We start from the raw sequence: 26,645 nt of genomic DNA, 5'->3' as shown, positions 1-26,645 counted from the left end.
AGGAAACTAGTAATACAGGTTTTGTCTCCTTCCTAAAATGGAAGCGGCCGTGCTAGCCGTCTATATTCGTAATATAGCTACGTCTTTTTTTAAGCCATAAGATGGGTAGCTGTAGCCTGTAGCTATCAGGCTAACACTGACTGTATTCTTATTTTTTTTAAAAATGACCGGGCACCACGAGCCCAGTCACGTGCCCACGTGTCGAATCGCGTCTGGCCCCACGGTCTGACACCCCCACCTCGGGCCTTCGCTGCTCTCCTGCACCAGGTCCACCAACGCTGCAGACTTCCGCCATCCCGGGCCCACCAGTAGTGCCCGTAGGCCGCGCCCACGGGCCCTTCGTGCTCCTCCTCCGCTCTGCACGCTCCGGCTTCCCACCTCACGCGCCTCGCTACCGATTCCTTCCACTCGCTCCCACCCCACCCCACCTCACCTCGCCGCCCAAGGGGGGAACCGCCGCGGGCCTGAACCCTAGCCATGGCGAACTCGTCGGCGGCGGCCGGGCCTTCCTCCTCGTCCTCGCCGCAGGCCGGCGGGGGCGGGGACGCGCCGCAGCAGCGCCGACCCCCGCGCGCCGGCTCCGACCCGCTCCTCATCGTCTGCGGCTGCTTCAGCGTCGTCACGGCCGCCACCGCGCTCCTCTGCGTCGCCGTCAACGTCCTCTCCGCCGTCCACGCCTTCCGCGCCGGCTCCAACGTAAGCCTCGCTCTCCCTCCCTCCCTCGTTCGCGAGCGCCTGTTTCGCGCTGCGCGCGCGGTGACGAGTGGCGATGACGAGCTGAACCCGGGTGGTGCGTGTGCGCTGCTGTGTTTCCCAGATATTCGGGGGCATATTCCGGTGCTACGCGGTGGTGTTCTCGCTCTTCGTCGGCGTCCTCGAGACCGAATGGGGATTCATCATCAAGTTCTGGAAGGTCCGCTTTCTTCCGCCCATTTCTCGATTTGGAATGTCAGAGATTGCGAATTGGTTGCCCTATTGCTTTCGAAACGATGGATTTATTAAATTAGAGCCTAATTGGTCGCTAACCGGTCGGTTATGGAATGCTATGTGATATATGATGTCATCCAATTTAATTAATTGGGGGCACTTATTAGTAGACTGCGCCACTGTTGCGAGCTTTCTAGTAGTCTGGTTGTCTCGGTACTGTGTCTGATGTGAGCATTTCTGTTCGTTTGAGTTGCCTTGCTGGTTAATTTACAAATCTGTTAGTAATTTAATACTTCCAGTATCTGATTCGATGGACGTGTCTGATTTGTATAGGCAGTGCACCATATGATCGATTTTGGGTCAGTTTCCAACTCACACTTATGGTGTTTGAACTGCATGGTATTTGTTTGGTATCATGGATCACTTGTGGACTGTGGCATATGGGTGCACAATGTTTCACTGCATTTGTTCTGTTCTGATGCTCTTTTCCAATTTTTCATAATGGCCTTTAATGTTTCAGTCAGTACAATTTATTAGATTGCCCTTTGCTTAGGAACATTGTGCAATGTGATCCTTGGATCTGCAGTTTAGTGAGGGTAGCTTACTATTTATGAATTTAGTGATGTTTTTTCACTTTTATTGTGGTCAGATATTTGAATACTGGCCTGCACGGGGAATGCTACAGATCTTGTAAGTATTCTACATGAACATATTCCTCCAAATTATGTTTCCAAAACTCAGCACAATTCGTTCATATTTATTTGAATGTACAATTAAGTGAACTGCTTATGCTTGGTGCTCATCTAGATATTACCTTAGCTATGGTACAATGTGTTTGTTTATTCTTTATTGCAAGTAATCCAACAAAATAGAGATCAGACAAAATTGCAAACATGAATGTGAGGCATTGATTTTTATTATTCAGTTGGTTGTTTTGTTTCGTTAAACAGAAAATACAATGCTAAGCCAAAACTTGCTTTCTCTACAAATCTGGACCAAGATTTGATGAACAACACTAATCATCATATTACTTTGATATTGAGGCCATAGTGTTGTATTAAGGTCAGTAATGACGGGAATAATTCCTCTATTCCTCCAACCCTAGATGGGTGGGTATATATGGATCCAATACACGGGCCTCTAGATGGGCCTTTATACATATGGGCTTAATATACTCCAACACCCCCCCGCAGTCTGAACTACCGGCGCAGCGGTGTTCAAGACTGGACAACAAGAAAGCTAACACCCCCCGCAGTCTGAACAACCGACGCAGCGGTGTTCAAGACTGGACAAGATGAGAGTACAAGTAGAGCACAAAAGGGCTAAAAACCCCCCGCAGCCACAACTAGCCACCGGCTACGTTGAGGCTGGATCGAAACTCCGAGAATGTCGACGAGGGCAGCCCCTTCGTGAAGATGTCAGCAAACTGGGAGGTAGTCGGGACATGGAGTACCCGAACATCGCCGATGGCGACTCTGTCGCGCACGAAGTGTAGGTCGATCTCCACGTGCTTCGTCCGCTGATGCTGGACGGGGTTGGTGGAGAGATACACGGCGCTGACGTTGTCGCAGTAGACGAGAGTGCTCTTGGCGAGCGGGCTGTGGAGCTCCGCCAAGAGCTGTCGCAGCCAGGACGCCTCCGCCACGCCGTTAGCGACAGCCCGGTACTCTGCCTCGGCACTGGAGCGGGAGACAACCGGCTGCCGCTTGGACGACCAGGAGACCAGGTTGCCGCCCAGGAAGACGGCGTAGCCGGAGGTGGAGCGACGAGTGTCCGGGCAGCCAGCCCAGTCAGCGTCGGTGTAGACCACCAGCTCAGCAGAGGACGAGCGGTGAAGTACCAGGCCGAGGTCCACAGTGCCACGGACGTACCGGAGGAGACGCTTCAGCGCAGCAAGGTGGGACACCCGGGGATCATGCATGTGGAGACAGACCTGCTGAACAGCATAGGTGAGGTCCGGCCTGGTGAAGGTGAGGTACTGCAAAGCGCCGGCCAGACTCCGGTAGGTTGTAGGGTCTGCCACTGGATCACCCAGATCAGCAGATAGCTTCGCCTGAGTGTCGACTGGAGTGGAGCAGGGCTTGCAATCTGTCATCCCAGCCCGCTCCAGAATATCGAGGTCGTACTGCCGCTGGTGCAGAAGGAGACCAGACGGGCAAGGCTCAACAGTGACGCCCAATAAGTGGTGGAGCTGACCAAGATCCTTCATAGCGAACTCCTGCTGCAGAGAGGAGATGACACTCTGAAGCAACTGCTGACTGGAAGCTGTGAGCACAATGTCATCGACATATAGCAGCAGATATGCCGTCTCATCTCCACGGCGGTAGATGAAGAGAGACGTGTCAGACTTCGCCTCGGTGAACCCCAGTGTCAGCAAGAATGTGGCGAACCGAGAGTACCAAGCCCGTGGAGCCTGCTTCAGTCCATAGAGAGACTTGTTGAGCCGGCAGACCATATCCGGACGACTCGAGTCCACAAATCCCACAGGCTGAGAGCAGTAAACAGTCTCTGACAAGGTGCCGTGAAGAAATGCATTCTTCACGTCCAGCTGGTGCACAGGCCAAGTGCGCGAGAAAGCAAGCGAGAGGACCGTGCGCACCGTAGCGGGCTTCACAACCGGGCTGAAAGTCTCATCATAGTCCACACCAGGCCGCTGAGTGAACCCCCGGAGAACCCAGCGAGCCTTGTAGCGCTCCAGTGTGCCGTCAGCCCGACGTTTATGCGTCCAGATCCACTTGCCAGTCACCACATTGCAACCAGACGGACGCGGCACGAGGTCCCACGTCTGGTTGGCAAGAAGAGCCCCGTACTCCTCTTCCATCGCGCGACGCCAGTGAGGATCCGCCAAGGCGTCGCGGACAGAGGAGGGTACCGGAGAGACCCGCGGCTCTCCCTCGGTGGCGGAGAGAGTCGCGGCCTGGGACGCCATCCGCCGAGTCACCATGGGATGGATATGTCGAGGATCCCGATGGATGACCGGCGGGTGGTACACCTCCGGCTCTGCGCGAGGGGGAGCCGGCGGCGGCGGCGGCGGCTCCGGTGTCGGCGTCGCAGGAGCCTCCGGAGCAGGAGCCGGAGCCGGTGTCGGCGCGGAACGACGCCGGTACACCTGCACCGGCTCAGCGTACCGCTGCGGCGCCGGGTTCGGCGCCGGATGACGCCGGTACACCTGCACCGGCTGAGCGTACCGCTCAGGTGCCGGGGAAGGCACCGGGGCCGCGCGAGGCGCAGCAGAAGACACCGGGTCCGTGCGCGGCACAACCGGAGGTCCGGGGACCGCGCGTGGCTCGACCGCTGGCCCCGGGGCCGCGCTCGGCGCAGCAGGGATCACCGGAAGCGGTGCCGGTGCGCCGTGAAAACCTGCAGGAAAAGGACAGACAGGTAACGGTGGCTGAACCACCGGGTCAGTCGGAAACAGAGACGCGAGCTCGGGATCAGGAGAAGGTGTGGAGGAGGTGGAGTAGGGGAAATCCGACTCGTCGAAGACGACGTGTCGGGAGATCAGAACGCGGCGAGAGGTGAGGTCAAAGCATCGGTACCCCTTGTGGTCAGGGGAGTACCCAAGGAACACACAACGAGTCGAGCGGGGCGCCAGCTTGTGAGAAGCGGTGGCGGAGGTGTTAGGGTAACACGCACACCCGAAGACCCGAAGGTGGTCGTAGCGAGGAGGGGTACCGAAAAGAGCGTGGTGTGGAGTGGGAGCAGGAGAAGCAGTGGACGGAAGGCGGTTGAGCAGGTAGGTGGCGGTGTGGAGGCTCTCAGCCCAGAAGTGTGGGGGGAGAGAAGCCTGGATCAGAAGGGTGCGCACGACGTCGTTCGTCGTGCGAATCATCTGCTCAGCCTTGCCGTTCTGAGGAGAGGTATACGGACAAAACATACGCAGCTGAACACCCCGAGACAGGAAGAAAGACCGGGAGGTGGAGTTATCGAACTCCCGCCCGTTGTCACACTGGACGGCCTTAACGGTGAGGCCGAACTGAGTGGACACCCAGGCAAAGAAGTGGAGGAGGGTGGGGAAGGTCTCAGACTTAGCGCGCAAAGGGAAAGTCCAAGAGTAATGAGAGAAATCATCAACAATGACCAGATAATATCTATAGCCAGACATGCTGAGTACAGGAGATGTCCACAGGTCACAGTGAATGAGATCAAAAGCATGCGCAGCATGCGAAGAAGAAACAGAAAACGGAAGTCTAACATGACGACCTAACTGGCACGCATGACAGAGGTGCTCAGCAGGAGCCCTAGTACATGGAACATCGGTACTACGGCGAAGCTGAGCCAAAACGTCGCGGCCGGGGTGACCAAGCCGGCGGTGCCAGGTGGTGGAAGAAGGCGTCACGGCAAAAGCAGAAGACGAAGAAGCCGAAGGCGAGGCAGCGGAAGCAGGAAGCCGAAGAGTGTAAAGGGGCCCCGGGCTGTCACATCGGAGAAGTGGACGCCGGGAAGCCGAATCCTTCACAGTAAGACCAGAAGAGTCAAATTCGATAGAACATGAGTTGTCGGCAGTAAACTGACGAATAGAAAGAAGGTTGTGAACCATTTGAGGAGCAACAAGAACATGAGGAAGACGAGGAGCAGAACCCACGGCGGTGACAGGAAGGCAAGACCCATCACCAACCATGATAGAAGAAGGACAAGAGGGGTGTGGGGGTCGGACAGAAGAGAGGATACCAGCATCGGGAGTGGTGTGGAACGAGGCGCCCGAGTCGGCGATCCACTCGGTGCTGGTCGGCGGCGTCAGTCCCATGGTGCTGAAGGACTGCGCCAGAGCGGCCTGGTCCCACCCCCCAGGCCAGGTCGGCTGCTGGCTGGACTGAGCGGGCGGGGTCCAGGAAGGCGCGAAGAGTGGAGCAGCGCCAGTGAACATGGCCGCCGGCTGGAGCTGAGGACGAGGCCCCCCTCCCGGACCCTGGAACGGCCACATCGAGATGCGCCCTGACCATGGGTTGCTGAAGGATGGCCAGGGCGTACCTCCAGCAGCAGGGGTGGGAGCGGGAGCCGGAGCCGGTGTCGACGCGCCGCCCCGACGGCCCCCACCGGTACCGGTGTTGCCAGAGGCAGGGCCACCAGTGCCGCCACCACCACCCCGTCGCCGGCGACGTCCACGGCCTCCCCCTCCTCCGTTCTGCCCAACGGGAGGAGTAACAGTGGAGGAGGTCGGTGGAGTAGCAACGAGCGCGGCGGGGGTGGGCGAGGACGATCCGGGCGCGAGACCCCTGGTGATCTCCTCGAGGGCGAGGTCGTCCCGGACCTGCAGGAAGGTGGGGAAGGGCCTCTGGCGGGCGATCCAGCTCTTCAGGTGGTCGTAGGTGCTGCTCAGTCCCCGTAGGACATTGAGCACCAAGACCCGATTGGACACCGGATCCCCGAGGTCGTGAAGAGCATCGGCCATGCTCTTCATCCGCCGGCAGTACTCACCGACGGAGAGGTCCCCCTGCACGAAGGTGCGGAAGGTGGCGTCGAGCTGGAGGGCGCGGTACTCGGCGTTGCCGAGGAACTGCCCCTCGAGCGCCACCCAGGCCTGCCGCGCGGTGCCGCCGTGTGTCCTGACGAGGTCCTGAAGATCCAGGGAGATGGTCCCGAAGATCCAGGACAGGGCGACGCTGTCGAGGCGCAGCCACGTCACGTCCCGCGCCTCGATCGGCGAGTCGACGAGGACGTGGTCGTCGAGGGCGTAGCGGCGAAGGGTGAGGAGGACCTGGTCCCGCCAGCGGCCGTAGGAGGAGGACGCGGGGTCGAGGATGACGGAGACCAGGGCCCTGATGTTCTGGACGCCGGCGGCCTGTAGGTGGAGCTGGGCGACCATGGGGTCGGTCGGGTCGTACCGGGCTCCAGATCCAGTGGGGGGGCCTGGTGGGAGGACGAGGCGCCGTGCTCGGGGTCGACAGGCTGGCCGGAGGAGACGCGGAAGAAGCGCTCCGCCTCGGCGACCCGGAGAGCGAGAGCGTCGGCCGTGGCGCGCTCGCGCTCCCAGGCGAGGGCAGCCACGCGGACCCGCTCCTGGGCCGCCGAAGCCTCCGACTTGGCGGCGAGGAGGGCCGCAGCCAGAGCGGCGTCGGCCTGCTGCCCGCGTATGGCGGCGGCGGCGAGCGTCGCATCCGCGGGAGACATCCCGAGGCCCGACCACGTGGGATCGGGCGCGGCGTCAGTGGGCTGCTTCCCGGCGGCGACGGCGGCGCGGTGGGCCGCAGCGGCGGCTGCTGGATCGGCGCCCGCGGTCTGCAACAGCTGCGCTGCAGCCTGCAGGGCGGCCGGATCGGCACCCGCGGCTTGCAGCAGCTGCGCTGCGGCCCGCAGGGCGGCCTGATCGACGGTGGCGCGCTGCTGGGGCCCCGCAGCCCCGACGCCCGCGCCCGTAGCTGCGGCGGCGTCGGGCTGCAGGGGGGCCAGGGCAGGCTGCAGGGGGCCCAGTGCGGGCGGCGGCCCCTGTAGCTGTGGCTCCCGCGGCGCCTGGAGCAGAGCGTGGTCTGGAGCGGAGGTTCCCGCGGCGGCCTGGAGCAGAGGATCAGCCGGAGCAGAGGATCCCGCGGCTCCCGTGCCTGCGGCGCGTGCGGCGTTGCCCGCGCCAGCGGCTCCAGTGGCGGCGCCCGGGCCGGCGGCGTCCCCGACCGGCGCGCCCGCAAGGACGAGCGCAGCGGCCGGGGGTGTCCATGGCCGAGCGGCGGCGGCAGGAAACCCGGGCGGCGGCGGCCGGGCCCAGGCGCCCAGATCCGCGCGAGCGGGAGCAGAGGAGGGAGAGGAAGTGAGGGGTGGGAAGGAGGAGGAGGCGGAGGCCGGCGGCGCCGGCGGCCATGAGCCGGCGGCGGCAGGCAGCAGAGAACCGGCGGCTGGAAACAGAGGGGAAAACCTTAACCTAGGCTATTGATACCATAATGACGGGAATAATTCCTCTATTCCTAATTCCTCTATTCCTCCAACCCTAGATGGGTGGGTATATATGGATCCAATACATGGGCCTCTAGATGGGCCTTTATACATATGGGCTTAATATACTCCAACAGTCAGGGTCAGCTATGAGCAATTCTAATCCTCATACATTACTTGATATTCTCTTATGCCATATAAGTGTCGTATTAAGGTCAGCTATGAGCAATTATAATCCTCATACATTACTTTGATATTCTCTCATGCATATCTGTGTTGTATCAATGTCGGTTACATAGAGTTTTATTATTCTGTCGGAGCATTGTGGTCGTCACATGTTCAGGCTTCTCTTGTCTATATTAGCATTCACTGTTACAAGAATACCTTTATGGGTAACCAAGGGTGGAATGTCATCTTCGCTTTGCCTAAAATGTCTCTCCTGTTAATCTTGGTTCTCTAAAATATAACATGGTTTCAACCAGGGTAATTACAAGTGAAAGAATAATGTTACATGTACACACTTGATTCGATGTTTCAGAATGCTGGGATGAGTTTTTTTTTTTTTTTTTTTTTTTGCAATTCAGAGTTCTTACCATGAATTCAGAGCAATGTTTAAAATCTCCGGCTATGGCACTTAGCGGCTGGATTCTACAGCAGCTAAAAACGCTATAGCTGGCTATAGCGTCCGCTAATCCAGTTTAGCGGTTTTGTTTAAACACAGCAGAAATCAATGAAAACAAGGCAAAAAACAGGAGAGCAATCTGGAATTCAGGACCATTACTTGACATAACAAGTCACAAGCTCCAAAATCTGTCACTACCCTTTATACATCAGCTCCAAACTCCATCTATCCAGCATTGAATCTAGCAGTCTAACGCAAAGAAAAGAACAATAAGAACAGAGCACACAACAGCAAGAAGAGAGGGAACTTGCACGTCTGTTGCTAAGGCTGGGACAAACACGTAGTGTTACTTCGGTTGGGACAGAAGACGCTGCAGCTTGGTCCTTTCCTTGCTGCCAGTCACAGCCGCTGCAACCACCAGTCGAACTGGTCGCCATTGCCGAAGCTATTTTGGGGGCAGAGGAGAGGTCGTCAACTCGCTGGTCTTCGTCGCCACAGGTAGCAGGTGTCATCCCGCCGGTTGCAATTGCCGCCGCCACCGCCACCGCCTGTCAGAGCAGCAGCTGCCGCCGCCGGTCGGGGAGAGGATTTGGGCATTTGTTTTGGCTAGGGTTGGGTCGTAGTCGAGTGTGGATGCTTTTTGGGCCGCGCCTGCAGGTTTTGGGCCTGACGCTCTTGATTTCGGCCCGAATAAGCAACGTAGCGGCTAAATTGTCTGCGTTTTAGCGGCAATAGCGTGCTAACTGCCGCTATTTGCTCCAGCGATTGCATAGCGTTAAATGCATCTATCTTAGCTGTGGTGCTGCTCAGACGCTACAGCCGGCTATTTAAAACATTGATTCAGAGTAATACTCTTGTTATCCAGCTGGTATTGAGCAGATTGATCTATTCATATTCACATTACAATTGCATGCACCAAGAATTTGTGTCAGTTACATTCAGCTGCAATATAAGCACTGATATCATGAACATCTTTTGAAATTCCTGCCTGCAAGCAGTGTCACATACACAGGGACATGTTGGAAGAATACTATCAATTGTTTTTGCACATGCTGAATTGTATTACATGCCTATTCATCTCTTGATGTCATTTTGCTTTTGGTTCCTGGCAGTGTTGCTGTCATGACAAAGGCATACCCAAGTATTGAAAGGAATGATCTGATTTTGCTCCAGGAGATTGCCAGCTATATGCTTCTTACATGTGGAGCTGTCTATGTTATCTCGGTAAGAGAATTTTGGATGTTCATATGTGCTGACAGACTGTGTAACTGACTTAACAATTCTGAAATTTTAGATATGACAATGTAAAATGGTTGCACACTAAATCTTGTAGGACATTTATGCATTTATATTCAGTCATCTTTTGTTTGGGAATTTATTACAGTAATAACCAACCGTATTTATTCAGTTGCATAACATTATGAACCAGTTGAATGTTTGCAGTACAGGCTGAAATTTCTCATACAAACACCTTCTCTAAATAGTATCATGATTATTCATAAAGTTTTCCCTACCAGCTATGTCTAGTATAGAAAAATATGATCTTATGATGTACGGTGAACAAATGGTCAACATTTCCTTCTTTTATTGCATCGTTGCATATACCTTTAACTAAGAAACTTTGAATATGTAGGGGATATTGTGCATCGGTGTGCTAAAACGTTCTAGGCAGCAGAAAGTGACATCAAGGGAGCAAGCAGTCAAGGATCTGCAGGTGAGTACTTGGTTCATAATTTTACCTGTCACAGCATGGAATCCTGAGACTGGACATTTCTGTGTTTGATCCATGGTCTTCCCAGTTTGTAAGACACCCTTTCTGTTGCTCATGCCTAACTGTCCCAGTGTGGCTTAGTTTGATCTTCAGTTACTCTAGTTCATAGATGTGCCATAAGATTCTTCTTGTCCTGCTTATTTTGCTTTTATGGACAATTTAGGAGAATCTGTAGCTGTAGCTGAAAAGCAAGTGTAGGTGTAGCACATAAGAAATACAGAAACCTGAAAATAGGTGGTCCCTTTTGCAGCTCAAAACAGCTTGTGACCCTGTTACGCAAAATTTCTTTTCCAAAAGTTAGAATGCAAAGTTATAGTAAAATATGTTCACAAGAGAAGGCATTTGTTTCTATAGAAGAGGGTATTCACAACCTGAAAAGGAGGCTTGAAACCATTGTTTTTTTGTTGATCAGACTACCAGAGCCAGGCAATTGTCTATTGAATAGCACACTGCAAAAATTGCTCGTCTTACTTTCATAGTTAAAGGGAAGATTCAAAATAGTAAAGGCAATAATTTATATCCTGCACTCCATCACAGCCTGTTGATCATTCCTCATTTCCTCAATGCGTGCATGGTGTTTCAGGAGCTGGAGAGACGGAGAGAAGAACTTGAGGCGCTGTTAATTGCTGAGCGGTCTGAGGCTCTGAGCTGGTCTGAAGGCTGACCACAATGATCTAATGTCTCTCTTCTGTTGTAGATAACTGTCTTTTCTGATGATAGCATACTGCTTGGTGATGGCGTTCATCCAGAAGTCATTTTTGTTGAAGTGTATCTTCATTAGTTCCTCTGTAAGTGTGAATCCTTGATTCTACTTGTTTTATTACTGATGCAGAATTATGGATGTTTGTTGCTAACGCGATGCTATTAACGGACAGGTATTGCGGTTTTCCTCTTGTTTTCAGCTGAATTGTGGATTTCTGTTTTCGAAGCATTGCATTGATTCATTGCCCTGGGAATAGTATGTTGTTTCAGTTAGACTACGGCATGTGTGTGATGTACCCTACTGACCTCGTGTATGGCATGTGTGTGATGTACCGTGCTGACCTCGTGTAAGCTTGTCATGTATGTTGCTGAATAGGTCCCCTGAACTTCGTGTAAGGTTTTTGTTCCGAGTCATGAGTTCAAGCAACTTTGTGTAAGCTTGTCATCTGACTTTTGGATTTTCCAAAATCGAGCCTTTAAAGTTAGACAGAAGCTAAAACATACAGGGCCATAGATTCTTTGGGTGGTATGTTTTCAAATTACCTATCTTAGGAAAAGCAAATTGGGTTGGAGCTTGAACAGTTGTTGAAAGCAGATACTAATCTCGCCATGCTCTTCCTTCCCTGCACAATCATCCAGTTTACAACTGCTCTCTGCATATCTTGAAGGCATGCATTTTTCTCAGGTTTTTGTATCTCTTTACCAGCCTTCAAGTGTGCATCTAGCGCTGACGGCATTTCATCGAGCAGGTTTTGGGCGAGGCAACGGTTCTGCCACTGCGTCGCCGGGCCGGGCGGCATCCCCAGGTTCGAGAAGGCCATCTGCGAGCTCGCGGCACTGCCGTCGGTGGTGCTGTCGTGGGGGCAACCGTTGCACTCGCACCCCGAGCCGGCGGCGATCTACCGCTTCCACCACTGCCCAGAGCGCGGCAGCGTCCCTGAGCATGGGCACGAGCTCGCCAGCGAGGTGGAGCGACATGACCCTGTCGGTGCCGCCGATGAAGACGGCAGGGACGGCGGACAACCTTCTCCCGCCGAGCATCTTGAGCAGCGCGCGCTCCAACTCCTTTCCACTGGGGTCGCTGTCCAGCTCGTGCACCAGCGGGTTCACGCCCAGGTCAGCCATCAGCCGCCTCACCGTGTGGGACATGACGCAGGAACTCAGCGTGAACACCACCACCGCACGCTTCGACGCCAGCTCCATCACCCTATAGAATCAGCAGAGAAGAAAAAAAAAAATTACCGACACATAAGGGTTTGTTCGGTTAGACATGAATTCATTCCGAACTCGGGATGATAGAAACAATAAGAAATATAACAAGAGATCAGGTTTCATTCCGAGTCAAAAGCTAATTGCTATAAAATAAGCTTATGATAAAGACAGGGAATTAACTCTAGAGGTGTGGAATCAATCCCGTTCTCTTGTTGTACCAATTATGGGTCTATTTATTGCAACTATTTTTTTATCCGGGATGAATTCGGATCTCTTGTTATATTTTTTATTGTTTCTATCGTTCCCTGTCCGAAATGAATCCATGTCTGACCGAACAAGACCTAAAGAGTTGAGTTCTATTGTGATAGTACGTTGCTCAATAATCTAGTTTGAACTAATGGCGCTAAATTAATCTCAGGTCTGGGATGAACAAAAGCTGACAGCACTCAGGTGCATCAGATATTAATCAACCAAGCAGAGATATGAACAGTTTCACAAAGCACACGTACAATAGAACAGGGGTCATGGCTTTGAAAACCAATCAGGGATATGGAATAATTGAGGATATATATCAGAAAAGGGCTTGTGGTGATCATAAAAATTCACAATTAACGCAGGGGTATGCATGGGGCTTTAGAAAAACTTAAAAGGCATGGGAAGTGGCACAAATTTTGCCAAAAATCAGGGGGAGGAGAGCCATTGAGTGCATACCTGGTATATGCATCATATTTATTCATATATTCCCCCTCCATGTTTCCTAGAACTCCTCCAGGTTGATCATTTGATAAGTCATCTTCCCACGGCATTTTCCCTAAAACTCTTGCGGGTTGATCATTTGGCAAGTCATCTTCCCATGTCATTTTTCCTAGAACTCCTCCAGGTTGATCACTTGGAAAGTCATCTTCCCATGTCATTTTTCCTAGAACTCCTCCAGGTTGATCATTTGACGACAAGGCATCATCCCCTGGCATTTCTCCAAGAACTCCAGGTTGATCATTTGGAAAGCCATCTTCCCATGTCATTTTTCCTAGAACTCCTCCAGGTTGATCATTTGACGACAAGGCATCATCCCCTAGCATTTCTCCTAGAACTCCTCCAGGTTGATCATTTGGAAAGTCATCTTCCCATGTCATTTTTCCTAGAACTCCTCCAGGTTGATCATTTGACAAGGCATCATCCCCTGGCATTTTCCCTACAACTCCTGCAGGTCGATCATCTGACAAGTCTTCCTTGCTGACTGCATGTAGTATCTTCACGACATCATCTCGCTCATTTGAAAGCCCCATCTCATGGATCCAGTTCTTCTTCTTTAAAAAAGGATCATATTCTCCATCAATTCGATCAAATCTTTTCATCTTGAAGCTTTCAAGACGGACAATTTCTGATGGAATAGCTGCTACTCTTTGTATTTCCAGTGTTTCCAAGTGTTTCAGGCATCCGATCTCCTCCGGCAATTCTACGGTGACGTTGCATCTGACCTGCAAGTATCTCAAGAACAGCAGTCCACCTATTCCCGTGAGGGGGAAACTTTTGTCTCCATTATCAACCAGGACATGTAGGATTACAACACGAACAAGCTCAAAATCCGCAAGTGAAGGCATGCAGTTCAATAGTCCCATAAAACTGAGTGATCGGATTTGAGATCTTGCCATACTTTCTGGTATAGATGCATAAGTTGCACTGCCGAAGTGGAGTGACAGTCGACGAATCTTTTCAGTGAGTGCTACTGTCGACTGAGAATAATCGATGACAGTGATGAAATTATCTTCTATGGATTTGCATGTTATAAACTCAAATACCATAGGGTGCACTACATAGTGCAAGTGCAACCCCTTTTTGTTACGGTTGATATCCATTCGTTGGATCAGGACCAAACTTACGAGCTCATCAAAATAGCTGCTGGCAACTTCTACAATGTCATCCTCTGCCTTTGCACAGATAAAGTCTTCGGCTATCCACTGTGTAACACACGGGAACTAGCTACGAGGTCTGCTCTGGTATTTCTCAAGTTTCGGATACAAGGAAGTGGACTCGCCGGAGTACTCGAGCCGAAGCTCGCCGCCGCCAGTGCCGTCGAGTTCCAAATCAAGTTTTCCCTTTCCGCACGAAAGAGTATATAAGCAGAATACAGACCGAGCGACAGCTGCGGTCGCCCGTTTCATGGGCCTACCACTACTTGGTCCAGTTTGGTCCGGCAACGCGAGTGTTGGGCTTCTTCTCCCTCATGGGCCTTGGCGATGCTTTGATCAGGTTCGTGACATTCTTCCCTCCTTGAGAAACGGCTTGACCGCAAGCCGTTGTAGATGGTAGCAAATGGCGTACCTGGTCTTCATCTTCCCAGGTGGCAAGTTCTGGTGGCCAGCCAGCCCATTGGATCAACAGCTGAGAGATGGTGCGGCGTCCCTTGTTCTTCAGACGGCGATCAAGAATGCATTCCGGTTCCTGCATCGAAGTAGTGTCTGGTGGTAGAGTAGAAGAAACAAGTGTAGTGTTACCTATGGCTCTCTTCAGTAATGAAACATGGAACACAGGATGAACGGAGTTGTGCTCTGGTAGCTTCAGTTTATATGCAACGGAACCAATCTTACTCTCCACTTCATAGGGGCCAAAGTAGCGAAAAGATAGCTTGTGATTTGCCCTCGGAGCCACAGATGTCTGAACATAAGGTTGCAATTTGAGCCATACTCGATCCCCCACAGCAAAAGATCGCTCAGAACGCTTCTTGTCAGCCTGTTGTTTCATGCGGTGCTGCACTCTTGTCAACTGCCATTTCAGAATGTCAGCAATCTGGTCACGTTCCTTGAGCCAAGCTTCCAAGTCAGAATTGGTACAGACAGGAACTCCCGTGATGCCAAAGTGGCGTGGTTCTTGACCATAGAGTATTTCAAACGGTGACTTGGTCAGTGAAGAGTGATAGTTGGTATTGTACCAGAATTCAGCGAGTGATAGCCATTTTGACCACTGGGAAGGGCACGCTTGAATAAAACAGCGAAGATAAGCTTCAACACTCTGATTTACTCTTTCAGTTTGACCATCCGTTTGAGGATGATAGGCTGAGCTCATCCTTAGTTCAGTACCAGAAAGACGAAATAATTCTTGCCATAAAAGACTAGTAAAAACCTTGTCTCTGTCAGAGATGATGGCCTGAGGCATACCATGTAACTTGTAAATGTTGTCCAGAAACAGCTGAGCAACCTTGAGAGCTGTGAAAGGATGCTTCAATTTGATGAAATGTGAGTACTTGGAGAACTTGTCCACTACAACCAGAATGCAGTTGAAGGAAAGAGAGGGTGGTAAACCTTCAATGAAATCTAGTGATACTATTTGCCATGCTTGGTCAGGAACAGCTAGAGGCTGAAGCAACCCTGGATAATGGACTCTCTCAGTTTTGGCCTGTTGACAAATAGAACATGATGCAACAAAAGCTTGAATATGTTTCTTCATTTGTGGCCAGCTGAAAAGCTTTTTAATTCTGGTGTAAGTAACTAGGAACCCAGAATGTCCTCCAATGGGACTGGAGTGGAGGGCATGCATCACTTGCTGCTGTAATGATTCAGAGTGACCCAACCAAATTCTGTCCTTGAATCTGATGATTCCACGGACCAATTTGAATTGACCTTGTTCAGGATGAACTGCAAGTCCAGACAGAAGTTCACTGGCCTGGTGGCTGTCAGCATAGCTAGCTTGGAGGTCTTGTAACCATGCAGGTTGGGCAGTAGAAATAGCTAGAATTTCGCTAGTAGGGGAAACCGGGAGTCGAGATAGAGCATCAGCAGCATTGTTTGTGGAACCCTTTTTGTAACAGATCTTGTATTGCAAACCCATTAGTTTGGTGAGAGCCTTTTGCTGCCAGTAAGTGTTAAGCCTTTGATCATCCAGATGAATCAAGCTTCTCTGATCAGTCTGAATAATAAATTCAGCAGGTTGTAAATAGGACCTCCAATGATCGACAGCCATGAGTATTGCCAAGCTCTCCTTCTCATATGTAGACAGTCCTTGATTCTTGGGGCCCAATGCCTTGCTTACATAAGCTATTGGGTGACCATTTTGTTGCAACACGGCCCCAATACCCTTGTCAGAGGCGTCAGTCTCTACCACAAACGGTTGATTGAAATCTGGCAGTGCTAACACAGGTGCAGAAATTAGTGCTGATTTTAAAGCCTGGAAAGACTGCTCAGTAATAGTTGTCCAAGCAAAGGTTTGCCCCTTTTTCAAAAGCTCTGTGAGAGGTTTAGCCAACAATCCAAAGTTCCTTACAAATCTTCTGTAGTACCCAGCTAGACCCAAAAAGCTCCTAACCTCCTTGACTGAAGTAGGGGTAGGCCAATCTTGAACTATGGAGACCTTCTTTGGGTCTGTAGCAACCCCTGATGGACTGATAACATGCCCTAGGTAATTGAGTTGTTGCTTAGCAAAAGAGCACTTGGACAATCTGACCTTAAAGTGATGTTCCCTCAAAAGATCAAACACTTGTTTTACATGCTGCCTATGCTCTGAGAGAGTCTTACTGTAAATGAGTATATCATCAATGAATACCACCACACACTTCCTTAATAAGGGAGCAAGAATATGATTCATGATAGCTTGGAATGTAGCTGGTGCCCCTGTCAAACCATATGGCATGACCTTGTACTCATAGTGCCCAAAATGAGTTTGGAAAGCAGTCTTATGCCTGTCTGATTCTGCCACTAATATCTGATGGAAACCAGACCTGAGGTCCAAAGTAGTGAACCATTGAGCACCAAACAATTCCTCAAATAATTCTTCTATGATTGGCAGAGGAAATTTGTTTTTGATTGTATAGGCATTTAGCCTCCTAAAGTCAACACATAGCCTCCATTCTCCTGTCTTCTTCTTTACCAACAAAACTGGTGAGGCATAAGGACTGTTACTAGCTTGAATCCAGTTATTCTTCAGCAACTGGGCAACTTGTTTTTCGATTTCATCCTTTTGGAACGGTGTGTATCTATAGGGCCTCAAACGAAATGGCTGTGTTCCAGAAAGGAGGGGTATAGTATGATCCTTTGGTCTGCTGGGAGGTACACCAGTGGGTTCAGTAAAAACATCTGAGTACTGAGAAAGGATTGCTTGAAGCTCTGGAGGTATCTGCTCATTGGTGATGTTTTCTTCCATGGCATAAAGATGCACAATGCACCAAATCTCATCTTGCTTGTGCAAAGCAACCAATTGATCACCATTTATGACTTGACATTTTCCATCAAACTCCTGGATACCAGAAAACTTAAGGTTCCTCCCTTGATGACTGAATGAAAACCATTTTTCTGCCCACTGTACTTGCATTGGGCTGTGCTGTTCCAACCAATCCATGCCTAGGATAACATCATAACACTTCAGTGGCAGGATTTTAAAGGAAGTGGTTAACTGAGTCCCCTGCAAAAGCCAAGGACAATCTTTCACCTCATGAGTACAAAGTAGTATCCCACCATCAGCAACTTGCACCTTTACTGGATGTTTCAGTTGTCTTCTATATGGCAAGAGAGCAGCCATCTGCTCACTAATAAAACTGTGAGAACTTCCTGAGTCAAGTAACACTAAAGCCTTGTGCCGGAGTATGGATGCCTGAAGCTTAATTGTCTTGCCAGAATTGATACCAGTAGCAGCATATGCAGATAGTGCCATAAGATCATCCCCTGAATCAGATTCTGCACCTTGAGAACTGAGTGTTGGAGATTCATCACCTTCTGAAAACATTTGCCACAACTCCTCTACCACATGAAGAGAGACAGATTCTGGGCAATGGTGCTGAGGCCCCCATTTGTTTCCACACTTGTAACACAGCCCTTTGGCTTTCCTATAGGCCATCAATGCTGCTATCTTCTCACTCTGAGGTTTGCTCTTGGGTGTAGCAGAAAGCTTCTTGTCTTCTAGTTGTGCCTGATCAGCCTGTTTGATAGGTACAGACTGGCCCCAAGACATGGACATTGGTTTCCCAGAGGTATATGCTTCAAATCGTTTCACCTCTTTGCTTGAACTTCCCAGCAGAACTTCTTCCTGCAAAATAGCCAAGGAGCTAGCAGTATCGAGATCCTTTGGCCTATGAACTAATACAACTGCTTTGATATCATTCCTCAAACCATCTACAAACCTACTGGTTATCACAGAAGGATTAAAACCAGGATCATGGGCAAGGAGTTGATGCACAATTTCATCAAAGATTTCGATATATTCAGAAACTGACCCAGACTGCCTGACATGGAAAAATTGCCTAATCACCAGATTCAATTGATCTCTCTGAAAGCGATCTACGACAGCCTTACTCAGATTTTCCCAACTCAATTTCCTGATATCTAATTCTATGGATTGCATCCAAAAGGCAGCAGAACCACTAAAGTACATGGTTGCTAACTTGACCCAATTTTCATAAGGTACATCACAGATATCAAAGTAATTCTCACATCGCTTGACCCAGATTTTGGGGTTAGAACCATCAAATTTAGGAAACTCTAGTTGCGGCAATGTGTGTCCAAAATTACTGGGCTGAGAGAAAGTGGAAATTCCTCCAGAATCGAATCCGCGAAAGGGAACAGGTGAAACAAAGGATGATTGGATCGCACCTTTGACCGGAGCTGGCACTAGGGTTGTGACAACCCCAGCGCCCACACTCCGGTGGTTCTTGTCTTCACGGTGGCCATTAGGCCCGAGCGCCTCTGCGTCAGCAGCAGCTCCCAGATGGGCAGGAGCAGGCGCCCTCGAGGAACTGGGATCTTCCTCCACTTCCTTCTTCTTCGGGATCTCATGGATGAAGAGGTCGATCTTCTGCTTCAGATCGTACACCGAGTTCTGGAGATCTGTTACCCTGTCCTCCATGCCCGGCTTCCAAGTGATCAGAGAGTTCTGCTCCTCAGTGTTCTGCTTGATCGTCAGCTGCATCTCCTCGATCTTCCGGTTCATCTCCTCCGTCTTGGTGTTGGTATGGTCCATCTTCTTCCCCAACTCCTCCAACTTCTGGAGAACGGTGGCGAGATCGGACGGCGGCGCCATCGCTCCTGCTTTGACTTGGAACCGGGTGAGATGGGAGTGGATTGGATCCAGGATTGGATCACGGAGGTGGAAGTGGATCTAGGCTCTGGATACCAATTTGTAACACACGGGAACTAGCTACGAGGTCTGCTCTGGTATTTCTCAAGTTTCGGATACAAGGAAGTGGACTTGCCGGAGTACTCGAGCCGAAGCTCGCCGCCGCCAGTGCCGTCGAGTTCCAAATCAAGTTTTCCCTTTCCGCACAAAAGAGTATATAAGCAGAATACAGACCGAGCGACAGCTGCGGTCGCCCGTTTCATGGGCCTACCACTACTTGGTCCAGTTTGGTCCGGCAACGCGAGTGTTGGGCTTCTTCTCCCTCATGGGCCTTGGCGATGCTTTGATCAGGTTCGTGACACACTGCTTCACTAATTCTTCCTTCAGAATAAAGTAGTTCTCAGGGTATACACTAAGATACAGAAGACATGTCCTCAAACCACGAGGAAGACTACTGTAGCAGAGATTCAGTACTTGCTTCAGAATTTCCACTGAAGTTGGATTTGTTCTCAAATTTTCACGCAGAAAGTTCTGTATGTATTCCCATTGATGTCCTGCTTCCGGTTTGCTTGATACAAGTGTAGCTAGGCAGATAATGGCTAGGGGTAAACCACCACATTTTCCTGTGATCTCATCTGAAACATCATGAAACTTTTGTGGACATTCTTTTCCAGAGCCAAAAACTGTTCTAACAAATAACTCTGTAGAGTGATCATGACTGAGCGATTTCATCTTGAAAATATTTTCAGGGTCATAACTGCAACATGCCAGGGCTACTTCCTTAAATGTTGTTGTTGTTACTATTCTGCTGCAACAATTACCCTCCGGAAAAGCACGGCTGACTGTATCCCATACTGATACAGCCCATAAGTCATCGATTATAATGAAGTACCTGGCATATTTCCTTACACATTAACATGTTTTGCAAGATTCATGGTAACCAGAAATAGAATAAAATCGCTTAATATCAGAAACTAATACCAGTAGTAAAAGTTCAAGGACAAGATTGCCTATTTTTCCTATTTCATCTAAAAATAGTACTTTGGATGATTATGTTTATCAAAACCGAAATGGATGTCTATTTGTAAGATCAATTATCTTTGACGAAGCATAAGCAGCAGCAGCAGCAGCAACAACATAGCATTTTTTCCCAAGCAAGTTGAGGTAGGTGTAACACCCTAGGTGTTAATTTCATGCATTAGTCTCTAATCGTCACTTAAGTATGGTCATTAGTGTTAATCAAGCTGGTTTTGGTCTATTTCAATCTTGGCCGAGCTTTAAGCACTTTTTTCTCTCTAATCCAAAACTCAAATCAACTTTTGTCCAACATCAATGTTGTAGAACTTTTCTTCCTCTACAACTTTCGTTTTGACCGAATTTCAAGTTCCAATATAAAATTTGGAGTTTTCTCTAGTCAAAATCGAGTCAAGTTTATGTACAAGGAGTAAAAAAAAATCTTCACTGCTCCCGTCCGGCCCCGTGCACGCTCGACGCGCGGCGAGCGCCCGCTCGCCGTCGCCCTGTGCCGCCCATGCCAGCCGTCCTCGGCCTTATCCTCCCAGCAACCCCATCCTCGTTTCTCCCCTCTCTTGCTTCTCCTCCAGCTTGAGTCGAGCCGAGCAGGAGCAGCGCAGGCCGCCGCCCGTTCGTCGATTCCGACCAGCTCGACCCACCGTTCCTCGATTCCTCGCGCCCAAGCCTTTCCCTCCTCCTCCTCCACCTCTGCCACGCCTCCCCGAGCCCGGCCGCGCCCTACCCCAGCCGGAATCGACACCTCGTACCACCAGCATCCATTAAAGTTTCGTCGAAACTCAGGCCGCCGTCGAACTCCACCTCCCAGCCACCGTTTCCACCAACCAACGGCTGAAATCGACTCCCCTCGACTCCTTAAAGCTCATGCTCTCCTCGTTCTTGCGCGTTCCCGTTGTTTCCGCGCTCGTTCTCCAGCCATGTCATCGCCGACATGCTGCTGCTCGCCGCGAGCCGCGCGCACGCGCCCCTGCGCCGCACCGCCGAGCACCCCCAGTCCGCCCGGCCCTGTCGAACCCTCCCGTGGCTGCCCCATCACCAACCTACCTCGCCGCAGGCGAGGGCACCGCCGCCATCGCCGCTCGTGCTGCTGCACCGCCGACGCCCCTCCTCCAACTATCCCCGGCTCCAACTCTTACTTCGATCCGGCCCTAGGTGAGCCCCTCGTGCTTCCCCACCACTCCCCGACCGCCGGCACGACCTTCCCCCACCGAAATCGAGCTCCCTGAGCACTCCTCTGTTCCAAATCCACATAAGGGACCACGGGCAAGAATTGAAACAAGTTCAGGGGGTTATCTGCATAGCTATAGACTCAAATGAATAGTGCTGCGAAGGGTTGTTTTGCAATAATCGGATGAAACTTTGGAAAATCATAGTAAATCGTAGAAAAATCAGAAAAGTGCAAACTAAAATTTGTTGGATTCCTTGTCCTAAGATCTACAACTTTCCTTACAGGTTGATCTTCAGTTTCTAAATAGTTTTTGCTCTAGCAATAATGTTAGTTTAAGTAGTTGAAAGCTTTGAAAATGCATAGTAAATAGTAGAAAAATTGCAAAAATGTAAAACTAGTTGGATTAGTTTTTTTTGACTTGTAGAACTTAGGAAAAATATTTAACCTGCTGGTTGTTTAATGTTTTTATGATATATTGATTTAATCATGAATAATGCTTGTTTAAGCGTGTTTATTTAATATCTACAGGTCTGAATGTTGAAAAATTATGAAATTTATGCAGTAGCTTACTCTTTGCATGCTTAGTTCACTGTAAAAATTTCATATCCAAAAGCTATGTGCATATTTGTAAATCTGTTTTTGTTCTGTTTGTCTTGTTGGGGCTAACTTAAATGCTTTATGTTATCAATAAATGTTGGTTAATGGTTTTTTTTACACTCCTCAGTAGCTTATCGTGCTGGAGAAATTTGGTAACCAGTTTATGATTGCAAGTTAAGTTTTTTACTTTTTGTTTGGTTTCTAGTGTTAGTTTTCCTTTTATATTGTTGCTAAGAAATGTTTTTTGAATGTTTAAATACAGCAACTAAATTCTTATTCATGTGTAAATCATGTTAACCTGGTTATACTAGAATATGATTGGTTTTATTTAACTTGCTTATGCTTGCTTATTAGTTAAATAAAGTCTCTAGTTAATCCTTATTGCTTTATAGCATTGCTTGGCTTTTCTAAATAACGTTTAGTAATGCTTTTCGAAGGAATCACTTAAGGCTGAAGTGTTTGAAATCTGAAATCTTACATCAGCAACAAACCGTTTTCCTTTTCAGCTTGTTTGTTTTGTTGCTATGGTTAATCAGTAAATGTTGTCCTAGCCATGTCTATGTTGTCCTAGCCATGTCTGTTTGATTGCATTGTATTGCATCATGTGTTTTTCTTATGTTTATACATATGCATTGTTGCATCTCATTTAGGTATGATAGATGAACCATGTAAAGGACGTGCTGTTGGAGCCGAAGTCGAACACGATGTTTGGTGGACATATCCAGAAGATGGATGGATGGATCCCGACATGCATGACCGAAGGCAGATGCTCGCCAAGCGAGTATCATCTAGCTAACACTGACTTAGTGTTAATCCCAGACAAGCCCCAGAGCATAACCCTAATTTAAGTATTCAATGTTTATTTAAGTAATTGTGTATTTACGTTCTAGGAGTTGTATGACACCCTAGTATGCATATTCTCCCTAGGTACCTATAAGTCCATACTAGTATAGATGTCGTTAGAAATGCTTTGCTAAGTAGGATCTCGGTAGAAGTTGAGTGATTCCTGTCACTCGCGAGATTTAAGATCCGGTTACTTATGACAAAGTGGTTTGAGAATGAATCTGTGAGAAAAGAAAAATGGAGACCGGACAGAGAGGAATTGGATTATGGGTATGGAATGGATGAAAAATAAATCTCCGCCTGTGTCGATTGAGGACCGTACCATTGTTGGCACTATTGATCAAGGATTGAACAGTACTAACCACATACCGGAAGTAGGAGGTAGTCGAAACTGATAAACTGTGTACTGCTTTACGATGATACTTTGAATTCTGTCCTGCTACGCTGGGCGTGGGATGATGGCGGGTGTTGGATTGGATGTCGCCTCCGGGTTCTCTAGGAGTTCACCGTGAGGGGCCATTCACCTGAGTTTTAGCAGGCGTAGTTCCGATGTCGTGGTAATGATGGGAACAACTGACGCGTGTGGCCTGGCATGGTTTGCATGTGTCGTGTGAGTTAGGTCCACCTTGCAAGGTTAAATCGGATCGATTCGCCGTGACTCGCGGTTATGAGAGCCTTGATCTCTCTGTCACATCGTAGTAAACAAGTTGAACGAGAATGGCAATGTGATGAGATATGTTTATGATACTCTTGGAAAATATAATGTGATCAACCATGCTTGCTTTAGATATTCAGGCAAATCTAATTGGTACTTGTGAAATTAAATTTGAGCTAAAACATTGAAAGTAAAGGATACACTATTAGTAGCTTTTCCACAAAATAAACTCCAGAGCCAAAAAGCTCGTATGTCTAGATAGTGGGCTAAGTATACCCATGTCGGGTAAGCCTTGCTGAGTATTAGTATACTCAGGGTTTGTTATCACCCTATTTTCAGGTAACTACTGTTGGCTGGAGCTAACCAGGATTCATATTGGTGGGCTCGATGTGACGTCCTCACGTCACCGTAGTTATTGTTGTTTTTCTAAACTAAACTTCTATTTAACTTCCGCTGCATTTTGAACTCTGATATTTTACGAAAACTTGTTTGTAAAACTCCGCATTGTAAATTAACTTTGAGAACTTTTGTCTGCTTGTAATCATCTGTGCTCGTCTTCGTACGAGACTTCCAGTGTTTTTCGATCCTTAACCCGACAGACGACCGGATTACACCGTTTTAAGTGCGTGGTAACTTGATTAACCATTAAGATGATAGTTAGCACACTTAAGCCGGTTTAATTTGGGCGGTTCTGCTATAGTAGGCTACAGATGAAACCCAAAAGAAATAAAGATCATGGTTCAGGCACACTGATATCTAGTCTCCAAGCACTCCTATCCAAAACTATCTCTTTAGAGATATTCTAATCCTTAAAGATCTTTTTTAAACGACTCATCCCAAGTCAGTTTAGATCTACCTCTACCCCTCTTTACATTATCGACCTGCTCTAGAACCCCACTACGCACCGGTGCCTCAAGAGGCCTCCGTTGGACATGTTCAAACTCAACCGATGTCGGGTAAGTTTCTCCTCAATTGGTGCCACCCGACCCTATCCCGAATAGCTTCATTCCGGACTCTATCCCTCCTTGTGTGCCCGCAAAACCACCACAACATCCGCATCTCTGCTACACTCAGTTGTTGGACATGTCGCCTTTTGTAGGCCAACATTCAGCATCGTATAACGTCGCCGTGCAAATCGTTGTCCTATAGAACTTGCCTTTTAGCTTTTGTGGCACCCTCTTTGGCACAAAGGATGCCAGAAACTTGATGCAATTTCAACCAGCCAGCTGAAATTCTATGCCTAATATTTTCATCAATGTAGCCATCCTTTTGTAGCATCGATCCTAAATACTTAAAAGTATCTGTATGGGCCACCACTTGCTCATCTAGACTAACGTCTCCCCCTTCATGCCTATTGCCTAGTCGCGCTAAAATCGCACATCATGTACTCAGTCTTGGTCCTACTAAGTCTAAACTCTTTCTACTCTAACGTGCGTCTCCACAGCTCTAACTTCCTATTAACCCTTGCCCTACTCTCGTCAACTAGCATCATATCATCAGCAAAGAGCATACACCAAGGGATATCACACGAAGCATAAGCAGCAAATAAAATAATCTGTCCACTGGATGGACATCCAGTTAATTACTGAAACTTGAGTCTATCTTACTATTACTAATTGGAGGCTCTTTTGGAGCCTTCACGTGAAGCCACCTATGATCCTAGGTGGACACTCTAAAAAATAGAGAAATCTTATAAATTCTCACAAAAATCAGAAACATCCAGCCATCTATCCAACAACTCTAACTATAATAACCATCAGATCTGTTATCTTGCCTAATAAATTACCCACCTCTGCCATTATAAAAATAGACTAAAATAAACCCCTAAAGATGTATCTAAATTACCCACCTCTGTCATTATAAAAAATCTAAAGTAACCCCCTAATCTTTGTGTAAATTATCCACCTATGCCATTATAAAAATAATATAAATACCTCCTAAATTTGCATATAAATTATTCCAATTATGTCATTGTTATTGCAAGTTAAATTACTCGTGAATCTAAATTATATAATTATAATAATATATTAAAGTGCACTAATATAAAATTATATTTCTATCATTATTAATATATTATTTATATTACTATTTATATAAAAATACTACCCACGATATATGTCACCATATATTCATGTATAATGGAAGAGATAAGAATACCCGTTCACAAACAAATAGTTCAACTAAACATATATTGAATATATATGGAGGTGCACAAAATGAAATCTATTATAACTAAATAATGAAAATATATATTTTAGAGTTTGTGTTAGAATATTTAATAGATGAAAAGGGTGTAAAATAGATAATTATAATTATTAACCTTATTCTTACATTAGTTCTAATTAGCTCGTGCGGGAGTACGAGTTGATAGACTAGTTTGCCATAATCCAATGAAGAAGATTAAACTTATGAAACAATAGATCCTGCATAACATAAGGTGATATATATGTATAGGGCCAAGTAAGAGAAAAAAATAAAACCTCTTATCTTGGAGATGCTTGGTGATATCGTGAATGAGGTCTGGCACTCGGCAAGCTTCCGACAGTTGTTGGTTTGGGCGGACTTGTACGAGTATGCTTCTGAGAATCATCCTCATGTTAGGCTTTTTCGACGCCTTCACGAACGCGCGGCATTCGAACTGATCTTCCCCCAAAAAACGCCACAGTTCTTGAGCAAGCGTGCTCTTACCGACTCCTTCAACACCAAGAATAGACACAACCTTGAGCTGCCGCAGCTCTTTTTCATCGTCACCCTTTGGCTTCATCAGCAACGTGACAATCTCAGCTCTTGGGCCTTCCATGCCGACAGGGGCGACAGTAGTATCAGGATCCTCATCAGAGGCAATCTCAATCTCAGTTTTTGTTGCAGCTTGAGGAGGACGACGACGACTTCTGATGAGGATGTGTTCAAGCCTGAACCTGTGGTAGCGTTCCATCACCTCCTCCACACGAGTCCTGAATAATCCCGAGACCTCGTCGACCCACGCCACGGCGAACAGGTCGACGCAGTCCTCTATGTCGTAGGACAACTCTCGGGCGTCCCTCATCCAGTGAGTCACTGTGAGTGGAGGGTCGTGTACCTCTGATAGCTCCGCCAGCTTGGTGCCTATGGTGGCAACACCGTCCCTGAGCTGCCGGATGGCCTGTACTGCTGCCTCGTCTTCATCAGCACGCAGCAGGAGCTGATCGTCGAGCTTCCCAAGGATGGAGCCCAT

General features: G+C 48.6%; 2 protein-coding genes and 1 long non-coding RNA gene across 4 annotated transcripts; 2 read left to right on the top strand and 1 right to left on the bottom strand.

The window, feature by feature from the left end:
* The first annotated feature begins 372 nt into the window (after positions 1-372).
* Positions 373-12,398, top strand: LOC120659249. Of its 2 annotated transcripts, none has more exons than XM_039937329.1 (7): positions 373-696; positions 818-913; positions 1,577-1,617; positions 9,526-9,637; positions 10,047-10,127; positions 10,768-11,059; positions 11,636-12,398. In XM_039937329.1, the coding sequence occupies exons 1-6, from the start codon at positions 478-480 to the stop codon at positions 10,846-10,848; spliced, it is 630 nt and encodes a 209-aa protein (XP_039793263.1). In that variant the 5' UTR covers positions 373-477; the 3' UTR covers positions 10,849-11,059; positions 11,636-12,398. The 2 variants fall into 2 exon arrangements, with proteins under 2 accessions (XP_039793263.1, XP_039793262.1); XM_039937328.1 differs by lacking the exon at positions 11,636-12,398 and adding an exon at positions 11,060-11,510 and having other exon boundaries at positions 377-696; positions 10,768-10,972.
* On the bottom strand, positions 11,105-26,645 carry LOC120659077 (disease resistance protein RGA5-like). Its single transcript, XM_039937140.1, has 4 exons — positions 25,912-26,645; positions 19,497-20,028; positions 12,810-14,056; positions 11,105-12,093 (listed from the first exon to the last, which is right to left on the bottom strand). Exons 1-4 carry the CDS (start codon positions 26,643-26,645, stop codon positions 11,625-11,627), a joined length of 2,982 nt encoding a protein of 993 aa, XP_039793074.1. The 3' UTR covers positions 11,105-11,624.
* On the top strand, positions 20,693-22,992 carry LOC120659251. The gene is made up of 2 exons (XR_005668957.1): positions 20,693-21,320; positions 22,584-22,992. It is a non-coding gene; the product is annotated as an uncharacterized LOC120659251 (long non-coding RNA).

Source organism: Panicum virgatum, chromosome 2N (assembly GCF_016808335.1).
Source record: "Panicum virgatum strain AP13 chromosome 2N, P.virgatum_v5, whole genome shotgun sequence".
Classification (NCBI taxonomy): Eukaryota; Viridiplantae; Streptophyta; class Magnoliopsida; order Poales; family Poaceae; genus Panicum; species Panicum virgatum.
Note: the sequence above shows the minus strand (reverse complement) of the source record. Positions and strands in the feature narration are given on the sequence as shown.